Source organism: Hyperolius riggenbachi, chromosome 7 (assembly GCF_040937935.1).
Source record: "Hyperolius riggenbachi isolate aHypRig1 chromosome 7, aHypRig1.pri, whole genome shotgun sequence".
NCBI lineage: Eukaryota > Metazoa > Chordata > Amphibia > Anura > Hyperoliidae > Hyperolius > Hyperolius riggenbachi.
Genome location: NC_090652.1, coordinates 180,323,798 through 180,340,334, shown reverse-complemented (window position 1 = coordinate 180,340,334; position 16,537 = coordinate 180,323,798). Strand labels below are relative to the sequence as shown.

The 16,537-nt window shown below is 47.7% G+C and overlaps 1 protein-coding gene across 1 annotated transcript in view; it reads left to right on the top strand.

The window, feature by feature from the left end:
- Nucleotides 1-16,537, top strand: part of COL5A2 (collagen type V alpha 2 chain) — a 1,703,177-nt gene that overhangs the window by 924,798 nt on the left and 761,842 nt on the right. Inside the window, exon 17 of the mRNA XM_068247348.1 lies at nt 890-988. Coding sequence (XP_068103449.1) covers nt 890-988 — 99 coding nt within the window. The remainder of the gene's footprint in view (nt 1-889; nt 989-16,537) is intronic.

The window sequence follows — 16,537 nt, the reverse complement described above, 5'->3', positions numbered from 1 at the left end:
TTAAAGGTCCCTTTCACCAGAGGTATATACCCTCTGTATCCTTGTGTTCCTCAATGTGAGTCAGCTGTATTACCCTGTCCACAAGGCCCACCAACAGTACATGTTTTGCAGAAAACCACAAAAAGGCACAGGTGGGGTAATTAGTGTCTCAGCAGAGCTGATTAACTCCCTCTGTGGCTTTATACAAAACATGCACTGTTGGTGGGCCTTGAGGACAAGGTTGGGGAACACTGAGAGCAATGAAGCTACTCCCTTTGGTTTGGAATATAGGGACTAAGGCCTCTTTTCCATGGACATCTGATAGGCAGTGAAATGCTCAGGGCCCATTCACACTAGAAGCGCTTTTCTGCGCGTTTTGTGATTGATTAGCATTTTTAAAATCACTCCCATTTACTTTCATTAAATTTGCGGTAAAAATCATGTAAAAATCGCCGCAATTTTCACATACGCAATCGCAAAATTGATGAGATTTTTCCGCAATTTCAATGAAAGTGAATGGGAGCAATTTTAAGAAACGCTAATCAATCACAAAAAGCTCTTCTAGTGTGAATGGGCCCTCACAACTGCTTGCTGCTGCCTGGTAACTGCTTGCTGAACACACAGTTCAACTGTCCATGGAAAAGAGGCCTTACTGTAGAAGAGGTGCAAATAATATTTGTTTATTAACTTTGAACAGTATATTGATGTGTTAATGGTATTACCTAACTACAGCAAGATATATTAACAGACATCACAAAAGATACAATGAGAGGATGATTTTGAATGAAACCATAAGGCAGATAGCAGAAATGAAAATTTCTCTGTGTTTTTGCTTATTTTTAAGTATTTGCCATTAACTGCCGTAGAAACATTATACTGAAGACTTCATAATCATTCTGTTTAATTCAAGGGTGATGCTGGACCAACAGGAGCACGTGGCCCCGAAGGACCCCAAGGGCCAAGGGGGGAGACTGGATCGCAAGGACCTGCTGGTTCATCAGGTCTTCCAGTAAGTCTTTCTACTCTTACATTTTTAGATAATTTCTTCTGTAGGCTGGTGGGTGTTACAGTCTTCCTGAAGATTGTAAACAGGGATGCTCGGATAGTACTTTTTAAAATCCGAATTGATCCGGATATTCAGATATCCGGATCCGGTTCGGATATCCGAATCCGACCTTTTAGATATCTGCATGACCCCGGATGTCCGAACGCATTATCCGCGGATATCTGACCTATTCGGATATCCGGATAGAAAAGCTGGAAGTGCCTTTTAAATTGCTTTAAAAATGTTTCTAACCTTTAAAAACACCTTCTACCCTCTTTCCCTTCCTCCTCCGGAGGAGGATCTTGTCTTCCAGGGATTTGTAGTATGTCAAAAGCACTCTCCCATACCTTGGCCAGGAATCGAACCCAGGTCCACTGCTTAGAAGGCAGCTCTCCTCACCACTATACCACTAGTGGCCGGGAATCAAACACAGGTCAACTAACATTACAGGCTGACATACCTTGGCCAGGAATCAAACCCAGGTCCACTGCTTAGAAGGCAGCTCTCCTCACCGCTATACCACCACCACAACTAACATTACAGGCTGAAGCCAGCCATTTCACTCATCTCTTCAACTACAAGAAAGGCCCAGGAGTAGTCTTAGCTACCGTAATATCTATGTTACGGCAGGGCCCTTATTACACTTTCTCTTACAGGGCTATGAAAACCGTTTTGCCCATGCGATAAAGCTAGGTGCAAAAATGAAATTGAGCCTATCAGAGGATGGTTTCAAGCCATCAACCTCTGGGTTATGGGCCCAGCACACTTCTGCTGCGCCACTCTGCAGTCTGCTTACATTTGTATATAATCTTCAAGTTTAAGAAGGGTGCATTAGTTCCCTTCACAAAACACAAAAGGCAAGGCCGTACCTGAGTGGGCTTGAACCACCAACCTTTCAGTTAACAGCCAAATGCACTAACCAATTGTGCCACAAGGACTGTGTGTATGTCGTTGCTGCTAAATGGCTATCTGGGGTTTTCTTCGGACAACTGTTGAACACAAAATGCAAGGCGATCCCTGGGTGGGCTTGAACCACCGACCTTTCGGTTAACAGCCAAATACACTAACCAATTGTGCCACAAGGACTGTGTGTATGTCGTTGCTGCTAAATGGCTATCTGGGGTTTTCTTCGGACAACTGTTGAACACAAAATGCAAGACCATCCCTGGGTGGGCTTGAACCACCAACCTTTCAGTTAACAGCCAAATACACTAACCAATTGTGCCACAAGGACTGTGTGTATGACGTTGCTGCTAAATGGCTATCTGGGGTTTTTCTTCGGACAACTGTTGAACACAAGAGGCAAGGCCATACCTAGCAGGAAGGGTTGCATGGCCACCTAGCTTTTCATCCTTCCCACCCTTGCCCTGGAATCTCCTAGACTTCAAATTGCTGTCCTTTGCTGTGTGTGTTACACCAGCATCATCCAGTGGGGCACATGATCTTTCTGATTCTGAAGTCTTGAATTGATTCTTGTAAGAAGTTTCACCATGTGTCCCACTGCTTTCATCTAGCAAATTAGGCAAATAAGCAAGCTCATTTTTCTCTTGGGTATATCACAATGGTACATGCTAGGCTGGCTTCAGCATGTAGTGCTGTCAGTAGTATAGTGGTGAGCATAGCTGCCTTCAAAGCAGTGGACCTGGGTTCGATTCCTGGCCAATGTATGTGAGCTTGCTTTTGACAGCCTACAAATCCCTGGAAGGCAAGATCAGAGAGAGGAGAGAGAGGAGGGTGAGGAGGGTGTGTGGTGTTGGGACTTTTTGCCATCTAACCTGTAATCCGGATTCGGATATCTGGGAGAAATCCGCGGATATCCGGGTCGGCTGTCAAACTATCCGCAGATAGCTATCCGGATTTCTGCTCAACTATCCGGATCCGGCCGGATAGTGCAAAAATGGTCGGATATCCGGGTTACCCAGATATCCGAAATCCGGATGAGCATCCCTGATTGTAAAGCTGTGCGCAGTATTTGCTGAACACATCCGCAATCTGCTTGGGGTTGGAGGTGGTGGTTTTAGTGACAGGATGCCTAATAGAGTGAATGGCATGCCTACACTTCCTACTCTTAAAGAGGAACTCCAGTGAAAATAATGTAATAAAAAACATGCTTCATTTTTACAATAATTATGTATAAATGATTTAGTCAGTATTTGCCCATTGTAAAATCTTTGAAATCCCTGATTTATATTCTGAAATGTATCACATGGTGACATTTTTACTGCTGGCAAGTGATGTAGCTGCTGTATGCTGTTTTGGCAGTTGGGAACAGCTGTAAACAGCTATTTCCCACAAGGCAACAAGGATCACAAACAGGAAACTGCCAGAAGTACCTCGGTACTCAGAGCTTCTTGTGGGAGGGGTTTTACCACAATATTAGTCATACAGCGCCCCCCTGATGGTCTGTTTGTGAAAAGGAATAGATTTCTCATGTAAAAGGGGGTATCAGCTACTGATTGGAATTAAGTTCAATCCTTGGTCGGAGTTTCTCTTTAAGTATATTAGCTAGATAATTTCCAGTTTTATTGTTCTGTGTATAGTAGTTTAATTTAGCTTATTGTAAAGAGTAATCATACTGAAGTAAAGGTAAAGCTTTTAACTCTTGCCGACGGTGGAAGAGTTTTTTTTTTTTCTTAAGTTTGGGATGGGTCTTGTTTAACCACCCTGGTGGTGCATTTCTGTCTGGACCCCATACATACATATCGGCATTCGGCAACATTTCTCTCTGTTTTTCATCTGCCCTGTGCAAAAGTTCAGGTCCAATTCCACCCCCCATGACGTTGCGCCACCGCTCTGTTGAGGTGTTTGGCCGCCGGGACCCCGGAAGAAGAGTCAGGGACATGGGGATCACGGCGGCCCGGAGAGAAGGCTGGAGTCGGGGTAGAAGGCCAGAGTCCTGCTGCGCAGCGCTGATTGCGCGTTACTGCACTGGAGAGCAGGTATTTCCCTACCCTGAGCTGAGCTTGAGATTACCGCTTCCAACTATTTTGTCCTACTCCGAGCTCAGCTCGGGGTTACCGCCAGGGAGGTTAAATAATTTTTCAAACGCAACTATCTGATTAAGTAGGGTGTTATATCTTTGCGTCCTTTCTCTCTTAATCCTTGAACCCAGTCTGATAAGTAACCCTCTGGTTACTCTGGCCTTATGGGCTGACCAAATTGTATCAATGCAGTTCAGTACAAATTATTACTTTATTTTGTTGGTAAGAGTAGTGGTGTTGGAAGGATTGCTCAGCTAGTCACTATCGAGTCTACAAAAATGAGGCTTAGTGTGGGCAGGGTATCTTTGGATAATGATAGAAGTTGGGGCATGGTCACACCATGTAATTGCACCAATGTCCAATCTCTAAGTGCCTCACGCTACTTCCTGTTTAAACAGGAAGTAGCATCAGACACTTAGAGGAACCTCCGGCGGTGGAACGCATGAAGGTATACATTCCTGTCCGCCGCCTGCTGCAGCTGATAGATACTGGAGGGGAGCGCTGAGGGGAGAGCCCGAGGTAAGAACTTTCCCTCCTCCCCGCCGATGTGTGCACATGCTCTCTCCTCATGCAGCGACCAGGGTTGCTCGGATATCCCCAATTACGATTAGAGTGAATTTGAATCCGGGTCTGGTCAAATCTGGATTCTACCGTGATCACGATCACGGAACTCCGATTCGAATTTGATTCAAAATTAGGCATTGAATCTGGAATCTGTCTGTACAGAGGTGCCAAACTTTATCGGGACCTAGAGCTGTGTGATACTCCTGTTGTTTAATGCCTGAAGAAGCGGGATCTTGCCCGTGAAACGCGTTGCAGTTGTTCTCGGAGTATGTAAATAAATTGTTTTTGACTTAAGCGACAGCATCGAGTCTGTTTTGGTCGGTTGGTCCACCACCACCACTCGAATATTTTTAAACCTTTTAGTGTGTTTTATCCTATTGGCGCCTCTGTACATCGCTATATAACATAATTGGAATCAAATAGGTTTTGATTATGTCAATCCTTTCTCTGAAAGTCAATCGCCAACCTTTCCAGTGGACCACCTTAGCCTCAGCACATTTTAGTCTGCCTTCCCAATTTTGATGACCATAGTCTCCTGGGCCAAATTCTATGCCAAGTATTTTAATCTTTTCTTTGGGTACTGGAAATGAGACTGGGAGCACGAAGTTCTAATTTTACTTACCCATCCAGAAAGCCTCACACTTGTCCCGATTGATCTTGGAACCCGATGCTAATGAGTAACAGGCAATCTCCGTACAAACACCTTCTGCCTCCTCCTGTCCAGAGATCACCACAGTCACATCATCAGCATAGGCCACAACCCTGAGAGGAGGTACACCAGCTATGCCCGACAGCACCCCACACAAAGCTCCACCCTCAATCCTTCTTATGAAAGGATCAATGGCAAAGACATATAGCAGGGGACTCAAAGGACACCCCTGACGCACCCCAGATCTAACCTCAAAGGTCTGTCCAACCCAACCATTGACAAGCGGGAAACTTTCAGCACCTTTATATAAAACTTTAAGCCAATTGATAAACCTCCCCGGCAGACCATACTTACTAAGGAGCATCCACAGATACTTGAGATTGACATCATCAAAAGCCTTTGCTTGATTCAACGCCAGTAAGTATTTTCCCCAACCAGCAGCCCTGCATCTCTCCAGGATATCCCGGACCGTTAATACGGCTGAAAAAGTACCACTCCCCTAGACAGAACAGTGTTGCTGGCGAGAAAGCACCTCATTTGCCACCTGACTCAGCCACCCAAAAATTATTTTTGCCAGAATCTTTCGATCAACATTGAGAAGGCTGATGGGCCACCAATTCTCAATCATTGAAGAATCTTTACCCTTTGACAAAAGAATAACTGCTGATTCTCTCATAGAGGAAGGAAGCTCATCCTCTTCAAGGCTGCGATTGAAGACCTCTGCCAATTCAGGAGCCAGAATGTCCTTGAAAACCTTATAAAATTCAGCCGTCAAGCCATCTGGCCCTGGTGTTTTTTTGATAGCAAGTTGCTCAATGGCTTTCACCACTTCCTCAGCAGAAATTCTTTCCGTCAAAAACGCAAGAGGAACATCTAAATTTCCCAGTCCTGAAATATCACACAGGAAAGATTCCATTAGAGAGTGGTCCCATCAAGAGGTCTGCTGCCCAGTAATTCATCATAAAAGGATCTCACGGTTTCCAGAATCCCTGCTCTGGACTTCACCAGAGATCCTGTACTATCCTTGAGACCATAAATGATCTTAACTGCTACACTTTGTTTGCAATTCTGGTAAGGGTCTGGTGAGTGATTTTTACCATAATCCCTCTCCAGAACCAAAGAAGCATGCCGATCATACTGATTCTTGCGCAACAGATCCTTGATCCTTTTGATCTCCTCAGGATCACCATCCCCCCGAGACAGCAATTTCAAGTTTCTGCCTCAGACGCTGGTAGGTAACATATCTACCAAAAGCTCTTCTTTTTGCTAGGTTCCTGAAAAGACCTTCAGCCCATTTTTTAACCATCTCCCACCACTCAGACCTACTATTACAACAGTCCAGAAAAGTAACCTGTGCCTGAAAAAATTCCCCGAAATATTGTCTTACACTTTCTTCTTTCAAAAGCAATGAATTAAATCTCCAGATACCCTTTCCTTTTGGAGGGACATCTGCAACATTCAACACCATAGATAGAATTCAGTGATCAGGGAACTCTACCACCTGCACCCCTGGAGATAAAGTAGCAGAGCTCTCCTTAACAAAAAAACTATCTATCCTACTCCTACACTCTCCACAGAAATAAGTGAACCCTGTGTCATCTGGGATGAGCTTTATATGCATATCTACCAGACCAGCATCCCTAATCGTACTATTAAAAAAATTACTATCACAGCCCAGGCGGGTCTGGGCACCTCTTCTGTCCTTTAACCTGACTACGGTATTGAAATCACCACCAAAGACCACCTCCTGGGCTATAAACAGAAATGGCTTGATCTCTGTGAAGAGGCACTTTCTCTCTCTCTCAGACTGAGGCCCATAGATGTTAATCAGCCTCAAATCCTGCCCCCTCACAGAGACGTCCAAGACCAAGCAATGCCCCATTTCATTCTCACTTATCCGCCGGAAAGTTACCATGTCGGTCTTAAAAAGGACCACCACCCCAGTGTAAGGCTCAGCCGCAAGAGACCAATAAGAGGGACCAAAGTGCCAGTCCCTCATGGCTTCATGGATGCCAGAAGCCTGGTCTCTTGCAAAAATAAAGTGTCGACATCAAACTGACCGAGAAAAAATATGGCTTCCTTACGAGCACTTACAGATCTCATACTAGCAACATTAATGGTTGCTAGTTTCAAAGGGGGGGACCTCCATCAGGATAAATAAAAAGGAGATTGCTTACCCTTCCTCAAACTGTACTTTCTTCCTCCTTAGAGGAAGACACCTCCATGTCCTCAGACTCTTTCCCGACTGGGACATCTTCACTATCATCAAACAAATCTTCATCACTGTCTTCATAACTGTCTTCATATTTATTTTGTAATTTAACCTCCTTCTGTTTCCTAAGCTCTTCCAATTTCTTAGACGCTTTCTCCTTTGTTATATTCTTCTTCCCATTCCTCCCCTTTACCCCAGACACCCTCTCCACCTTCCAAGGTTTGGGTTTTTCTTCAATCTTTGCTTTCTTTTTACTTTCTTTCTGCTTAGTAGCAGATTTTTTTCCACCACACCTCCTTCCTTTTTATCATTATTCTTTTTTGATTCCTCATTCTTCCCAGAAAGGTTGTTTGCCTCAATCTTTTTTCCCGACCCTTCCCCTACTATACGTTCTCCTTCCACAACCTTTCCCTCTGACTTTGAGGGAGGAACAGAAAAAATGTTTGACCCTTTAACAGGATCACTTAACTGAAAAATAGGATTTGAGTTGCCAAACTGAGGAACAGATACCGTCAAAGAAGGGGGAGGAAGAGGAGGAGGAGCTGATTTGAGAACAGACAAGAAAAGAGGAATTTCAACCGGGGGCTTCAGGGCGGTAGATGGCACGGACGACAGAATTTTATCCATTTCTTTAAGTACTTCCTTGTCTATATTGGACCACGATTCAGGACACTGGGAGTAGGGATGACCCAACTTGAGGCAGATACTACATCTAATTTCTTTGCAATCCCTCGCCAAGTGTCCCAAAGCGTGGCACCATGAACATTTTTGTTCCTTACAAGATATACTGTAATTACTTTTTGAATTACATTTATAACAAACTCGAGGCTGACCCTGGTAAAAAACCGTCACCCTGTCTCAGCCTATAAAAACAGATGTAGGAATGTGCTTGACCACATTTCCCTCTCTGCCTAGCCTTACCATCAGCTCCCAACCACCTCCCCAGATACCAAACTCATCCATCACCTTCTTTGGCGTACTCAAGGGTACACCATAGTTCTTGATCCAGACTAACAAGTAATGCACAGGGATGGATTCGTTCGAGACCACGATCGTCACCTTTTTGTCCAACGACTGCCTGGACACCACCTGGGGCAACAAACCTTTCCATTCATCACTTGTTTTCCAGGTTTTCTCGTACTTCTCCCAAAAGGTATCCAGACCAGTTGGGGACAAAAAGCTGACATTGAAAAAGGAGGGGGGGTTTTCAGGAGCCAAAACAGCATAAAAATCCACCGCCCTGAAGCCCATTTTCAACAACAGCTGAATGAACGTTTTTCTTGAATAAGACACCCCATCCTCACCCTTCTAGCAAATTCGGACTAAATTCCTTGTACTCCTTGCTGATAATCCAACGTCATCCAACTTTGTTTGATCATTTGTCACATTGCTATTCACATCCTTTTTTAAAGCATTTGCATAAGACAAAATAGTTCTCTTAACAACACTTTGTTTATCCTGTTGCTTACCAATAGATACAGGTACATCAACAACACTTTGATTTAACTCTTTCTCCTTCCCTCCCTCCTCCCTCTGAGCACCTCTGTTATCACCAAACATTCTCTTTTTCCCATCCTCATTTGTATCATTTTCACCTCTCCTCTTCCCTGCTTGCCCACTCATGTTTCCTTGATCAACCTTGTTTCTTTCCTCCACAATCCTCGTTGACTGCTGCACATCCCTCCCCACCTGATCTCCAGAAACATTTTTATTTACCTGGCCAATCCTGCCCTTTTCCATAGATGTTGCTGTAGAAACCCCGCTCCCTGCCTTTTCTCCCGCACCTTTGGGCTGACACTCCTTTGTTTGTGTCACCCATTGCTGTAAGAAACCCCCTTCCTTGGGGAACGCATCCCCTATAGGGGGAAACACCGCAACAGCCTCAGCCGCTGTCCCCGCAGAACTGGAAGTGACGTGATCGCCTCTGACGTCACTTCCGGTTTCCGCCTCCACGCCGAGAGCGGCACCCGGCACCATCTTGAATGAGGGCGAACCCTGTGACACAGGAACCGCTGTCACAGGGCTTTGCCCTGAGCCCAAACTAGCTGCCCCAACTGTTGAGACAGACAAGGGAAGACTCTGCAAACTGGAAACCACAGGAGCTTCCCCAAATGGTCCACCAGGCTGCACAGCACCACCATTATGAGTAAGACTACCTGAACATATTAAAGGTGCACTCCCCACTTGCCCTAAAGAAATGTTCCCACTTTGATGCATACTTGTTTTAAAAGGACTAATAGAGGGGATACACACAGGGGAAAACGGACAAGGGAAGGGATTAGAAACACCAGGGAACACAAGAGGATTGAGGCTTTGGTTCACATAAGGAAAATAGGGAGAGGAGTGTGGAAAGGAAAAATTCTGAACATTAGGAACATTAGCATTTTGCACATTCTGCATATTTGAGACCATTCCTATTGTTCCACCACCAAAATGATTTTGGAACTGTCCTGAATACTGCTATAAACTGTGTCCATACTGCATAGGAAAAAAAATGTTATTAATGCTTGCTGTTGCATAGCTAAATCTTGCATATTTTGCTGCCGACAGTTTTACTCTGAAAACACTGCCGGAGACCCAGGAGCTCTCAGGCTATTTGCATCTTGCACAGCCGCAGGCTTTGGGCTTTGCACACTTCTCTCAACTTGCACAACACTGTCCTCTTTTCCATTCTTCCCTCCATTTACTGGCACAACCTTATCCTTGCTTTCTTTCATCTGAGAAAACTGCTGCTGATGGCCTAAGCCTTCAGAAAACATTCCACCATTTCTTTTTAATTCCTCCAACACTTTGCTTTGAACCTCAATTTGTTCTTGCAGTTTTGCTAGTTGTGGGGTTGTCTTAAGAAAGGCAGGTTTCCAAGACTGACCATACTTGTTAATCCATTTTTTCAAGTCATATTGTAATGAGCTTAAAGTTTCTTTAGCAGTTTTGACATTCTTATGCCACTCCACTGCACTACTCACGATTCCTTCAACTGTTCAGCTTTATGAGCCTCCATTATGGAGGACAGGGATGCCTTCTCGGGCCTAGGCCCCCCAGAGCCTTTCAGCCCAGGGGAGCCCAAACACCCCCACTGAAGTCCTTCTCCCCTCCTATGCACGCAACCTTGGCAGGGTCCTCGATCACAGGCAGGAAAGATACTCCAGCCACTGGAACTGCTGGAGCTCAGCCGGAGCGGTCCTCTCTCCACCACAGCCACACACACAGTGACTCCCAGAGGGCGGAGTCAGCAGGCAGCATAGGCCATGGCACCTAGCGGTGGTACCACGGCTATAATATACACTGAGACTACAGCAGGAGGTTCCAAACAGCGGTCGTGAAGCCCACATTGTGTCCAATACACAATTGGGACTGCACAGACACCTCAGATTTTTTTTTCAACAATATATAGCTATTGTAGTAGTGGTGGGAGCACAGACAGCAGGAGGTTAAAGCAGCAGCAGCAGGAGGAGGAGTAACATGTGGCAGCAGGCAGTGTAGTCCATAGCACCTAGCAGTGGTACCACGGAACAAACAAAAATAAACAACCGTGAGGTTCCAGGAAGTGGTTGTACAGCTGCAGTTGGGTTCTCCACACAACTCGGACAGCACAGTTTGCATCCCAGACACCTCAAAATATATATATATATATTTTTTTGGGGGGGGGGGGGGGTCACAACAGTAGTAGCTATTTTGATGGTGTAATAACTAGTAGCAGCAGAGAATAATTGTGTGGCACCTAGTGGTGGTACCACAACACCTAAAACAAAACTGGCCTAATTAGCAGGAGACTGAAGGTTGGTGTGCTAAAGAGATTCCCAGCCACCTCATGCCCCCCTCTCGCCGACAGCAGGGGCCAGAAATCGCCTTCAATCCAGGCCTGGTTGATTTTCAGGAATGTCAGTCTGTCCACAGACTCTAGTGACAGACGAGAGCGCTTCTTGGTGACCACGCCACCGGCCACATTGAAGCACCTCTCAGACAGCATGCTGAAAGGGGAGCAAGAGAGGACATCCAGGGTGTACTGCGCCAGCTCCCTCCAGATCTCCAAAAGCTTGACCCAGTACTCCATGGGGTCCACAGGGGCCTGGGTGTCAAGCCTGCTGAAGGTTCCCATGTAGTCTGACACCATCCGGGTCAGGCACTGCTTCTGACTTTGAGAGAAAGATGCTGCTGCAGGCACCTCCTCTCTCTGCAGCTCTACCGTCATGAAGAGTGCCTTAGTCAGAGACAGCAGGTCTCTTGGGCACCTGCTTCTGCTGCTGCTGGCCGCAGGCACCAGCTACTGTGCTGGTTGGACAGGTACAGAGGGGGTGTAGGGCTGGGGGAAGGCTTCCTCTAATCGCTGAACAAGGAGCTGCTGCAACTCCCTTGTTCAGTGCTCAGGGTCTCCAGCAGGCAGGAACTGACCCACCTTCCCCTTCAGCCATGGGTCCAGGATCATGCTGATCCAGATGTCCTCCCGAGCACGCATCTGGATCACCCTGGGGTCCCTGCGCAGGCACCACAGCATGTGCACTCCATGGGGAACAGGTTGGACACAGCAGAGACATCAAGGTCGTCGGCACCCCAGAGACGACATCGCTGTCCTCCTCCTCTGGCCCCTGAGCCTCGTCCTGCCCTCTCTACCTTTGCACCACTGCAGCTGCGCTCTGCTGTTTCCCCTCAACAGCAAAGTCAGGGACCTCCAACTCCTCCAACAACTGAAAGTCCTCCTGAGAGGTGGACTGCGCAGCTGCCTGCTGATCCAGCTGAGTCAGGGCCTCCTCTCCCTCTTCCAGCAAAGCAAACAGGGCCCTGTCCAGCAGACAAACCAATGCCTGTTCCCGGCTCACCATAATGGTTCCCTGCAGGAAGGGAGCCAACACCAAGCACACCTGCTGCATCTGCCCCCACTGTGCGTTGGAGAGGACCTGAAGGTTGGTGGTGCCAGAAACACTTGCGTCAACAGTTGGCACATCGATGACAAGCCGGTGTCGTGGCAGGCCCTCGCGCTGCTTCAGGTCTTCCAGGGTTGCTGCGGTACCAGCGGAGCGGCGGAAATAGCACACAATTTTCCTTGCTGCTTCCAACAGATTGTCCATCCCTCATAGGTGCGCAGGAACTTCTGCACCACCAGGTTCAGGATGTGGGCCAAACAGAGGACATGGGTCAAGTGTCCCCTGGGGATGGCAGCCAGCAGGTTGGCCACATTGTCGGACACCACCAATCCGACTCTGAGGACTCTGGGGGTCAGCCACCTCTGCTCCTGCTCCCTGTGGTTGGCCAGAACGTTCGCTGCCATCAACGTTGTCTTCCCCAGGCTGACTATCTCTAGCAGCGCTTGGCAGTGGCAGGCCTTCCCGCTGAGCTGAGGCGGGGACGCTTGGCGGTGTGACGGAGGAGGGAACTGGATCAGAGGAGCCTGCTGCATCTCCCCTGACCCCGCAGGGTGGCACCACCCACTGGGCTGCTGCTGTGCCAAATGATGGTCCTGCTGCTGCTTCCTCACCCACTTCCACCAGGCTGAAACAGTGAGCCATGAAGGACAGGTAGTGGTCTGTCCCAAAACAGCTGCTCCAGGAGTCCATGGTGACATGGACCCACTCGCCCACGGTGTGGTCGAGCAAACAGGCCACGTTTGCCAACACAAACTGGGATCACCATGTGGGAGAAGTAGTAGCGGCTAGGGATTAGTCACTCCGGGATCCCATACTGCAGGAGCGCTCTCATGTCACTTCCCTCCTGCACAAGAGAGTATGGCAGGAGCTGGGATCACATGGCCCAGGCAAGCAACAAGTTCAGCATCCGGATGCGCCTGAGGCCGGGAGGCAGAGCCTTGGTCACATCCGGAAAGGCCTCACTGAGCAGGGTCTGGCGGTGTTTGTCTGCACGGGAAGATGAGCAGGGAACTGTGGAGGGAGCAGAGGAGGCCACTGCGGACTGGCTGCCCGAACCAGACTCAATTGTGGCGGGAGTAAAAGAGTGCGCAAGGGGGGGGGGGGAGCAGTGCATTTCTGAACTCCTGCTGCAGACGCTGGATGAGCAGGAAGGCGGGATGCTTCTGCTGCTGCTGCTGCTGAAGGCTGTGCAGTGGGTCTCCTGCTCTGACCACTATCAGCGCCACTGTGCTTCAGCCTGTCAATCTCCTGATAGTCATGATAATGCCTGCTCTGCAAGTGGGACTGCAGGCTTGGGGTACCCATCTTTGCCGGATCACGACCTCTGCTCAGGCTGGCCCTGCAGCTGTTGCAAATTGCACGGCTCTCATCCACATTGGACACATGGAAAAACTGCCAGATTGGTGATGTGAACTACTCTTCCGGCTTGAAGGGGGTGCTTGTCTTCCTCTGTTAGGGGGTTGACTGGTGCGGGTGGTGGTGGTAGCGGCTGAAGCAGCAGGCTGTGGCTCCTGCCTTCCATGCCCACTGCTGGCCCTGCCCCTGGCAACCATGCTGCTGCACCTCTGTACCAGACCCTCTTCATCCTCATATGAGCTGCCTTCACCCAACTGTGGCACATAGGGACGGTCCCGCACCTCATCATCATCATCCTCCTCCTCAAACAGCTCCACTGAACCCCCAATCACCTCTTCTGCCACAACATCCCCTAGATGAGGCCCCTCCTCCTCATCAAAATCAACAACAACCTCCTCCATCTTAAACTCCTCCTCGCCTGTCCCCATCATCTCCTCCTCAAACTCTGCCACAATAGCCCTCAAGTTGCTTGCGGTCCTTGGTGTAAACAGCGAGCTCAGTGATGAAAGGCTCGCCACTGGGGTTGACGTGACATCAAGCGGTGGTAGCGGGCGGCTGCTGCTGGTGTGCTGGTGGTGGTCTTGCTGGTGGTCATGCTGGAACCGGTGGCCTGCTGCTCCGCCATCAGTTCCACGACAGCCTGTGCCCGAGTCTCCTCAATGGGCCGGCGACGACGACCCACGGCAAAGATGGGCGCAACACGCTGCTGCTACGTCTCTGCTCCCTCCCCCACAACTGTGCGGCCAGTGGCTGGCGGTGGACCAGTCACAGACCTGCCAGCAGTGGCGGCAATGGCGCTGCCTCTCCTGATGCCTCTGCCAGTGCCAGACATTGCACAATATAATAGTATACAATAAGAAAAAAAATAAAAATATATATAAAGGGCGGGAAAGGGTGTGAACTTTAATAAAGTGTGGTGACTGGTGGGGTGGTTGGTGACAAAAAAATTGAAAGTGTTTTTTTTTCTGCAAGTAGATAACAAGCCACTCACAAGTCACAATGACAGGTAGTTCATTTCACTGCACGTAAACGGTCAGTGACGGTGAATGAACTACAAGCACAACACTTAACTGAGACAAGACTGACAGACAGTCAGTGACACTAAGACTTTCTGTCACACTCACAATACAGGCAGCAAGTCAGAAACAGATCATCAAGCAGACAGACAGACTCTGGGGCTAAATACATGCCTTGAATGCAAAACAGATGCATCTGTTTTGCATTCAAGGCATGTATTTGGCCCCAGAGGGGCTCTGCATTGCCTCTGTTGGTCTACATTTCAGGTGCAGCCTTGAGCGCTGTCATTTGTCAGTCTGCTTGATGAAATGTGTATACAATTTATGATTAGCAGCACAAGGAATATTATGTTTTTATTGCTAGACTATTGTTAGGCCTTCCCCGAGAGGGTCCGTCATTGTCGTGGGGAAGTCTATTAGGTAATAATCTGTGCACAAATTATTTACTGAAGCTAACACTCTCTTTTGCCTGTTTTGGGTGCTAGGTGTGTAATATAGTCCAGTTACTGGAGGTCTGCACGTCCAAGCAGATAAATCATTCAGGTATAACTTCTGTTTGAAAGCGCTGCCATGTCTCCCACTGTACAGTCAGAAACAGATGCTGCCTGGCTGTAGTAGTAGACTAGTAGTACTGGACTAAATACAACTAACAGCTGAGGATAAGTAACTAATAAGAGTGACAGACAGTGACACTAAAAGACTGTCTGTCACACACAATCAATACAGGCAGCTACAGCAGTCAGAAATAATCAAACAGATGCTTGCCTGCCTGCTAACTAGTACTGCAGCTGCTAGTCTAACACTAAATTAACTAACAGTACTACACAACAACTAACTAATCCCTAACCTACCTTCAGGCTAGTAGGCTAAGGCTACCTAGGCTATCAGGCCTAGCCTGTACACAGACCTAACAGCTAGCCTAGCACAGTACAATACAGTATACACTAGCTGACTGAAAACTATAACACTCAAATCACTATCTATCTAAAAATCAATACAATCAATGTGTTTAGAATGTGTGTAGGATGCAAAACGCTGGGTAAAACAGTAGAAAAGCACTTGCTCAGATGAACAGCAGCACTGGAGATGCTCTCAGTACCACAGAGTCGCAAGCAAGGACGAGTTCCTCAAGATGGCCACCGCCTTATATAGAGGAGTGGAGGGCCAGGCTCCTCTCCTCTGATTGGTTGCTAGGACCCCGGCTGGGGGCCCTCTGATTGGCCCAACTAAGTCATCCCATGGATACCGCGCGTCATCTGGACTCGTGATCATGGGTTAACCCATGATCACGGCTGAAATTTGATTGCAATCACGGGTGCACTCGAATTCGGACTGGTGATCGTGATAGATCACAGTATCCGAATAACGAGCTCGTGATCGTGAAAAAATGCTTGTGATCACAGGCTAGCTGTGATCACGAGTTCGTGATGAGCACCGCTGGCTGCGACCCCTCCGCCCCCCCAAAAATGGCCCTGAATGGGCCCTACAGGGGCCCCGTGCACCACCACAGATGCGGGGGCTGTGGCCCCTATTGTTACGCCACTGTTGGTAACAACAATAAGATGTGTGCATAAATTAACACTATTGTTCCCAAATGGCATAAACAGAACAACATAAAATATCAAACTTGTTTAAAACATAAGTTCAGGGCTCACATCCTCAATCTGGGGCTAATGGGTGAGCAGGAAAAAAGCTCAGTGAAATTTTCTGTGAGCAGATTGAAATATAAAATGAACCAACAGCACAAACATGTGGCAGCTCAGCGCTTGGAACTATTTTGCCAATCCGGAATAACTTTCATTAAAAGAGATGGCGGGGGTTTCAAAATGTCCGCAGGGACTTGAAATTGTGATTGCTTGAAAAGTTGCAAACC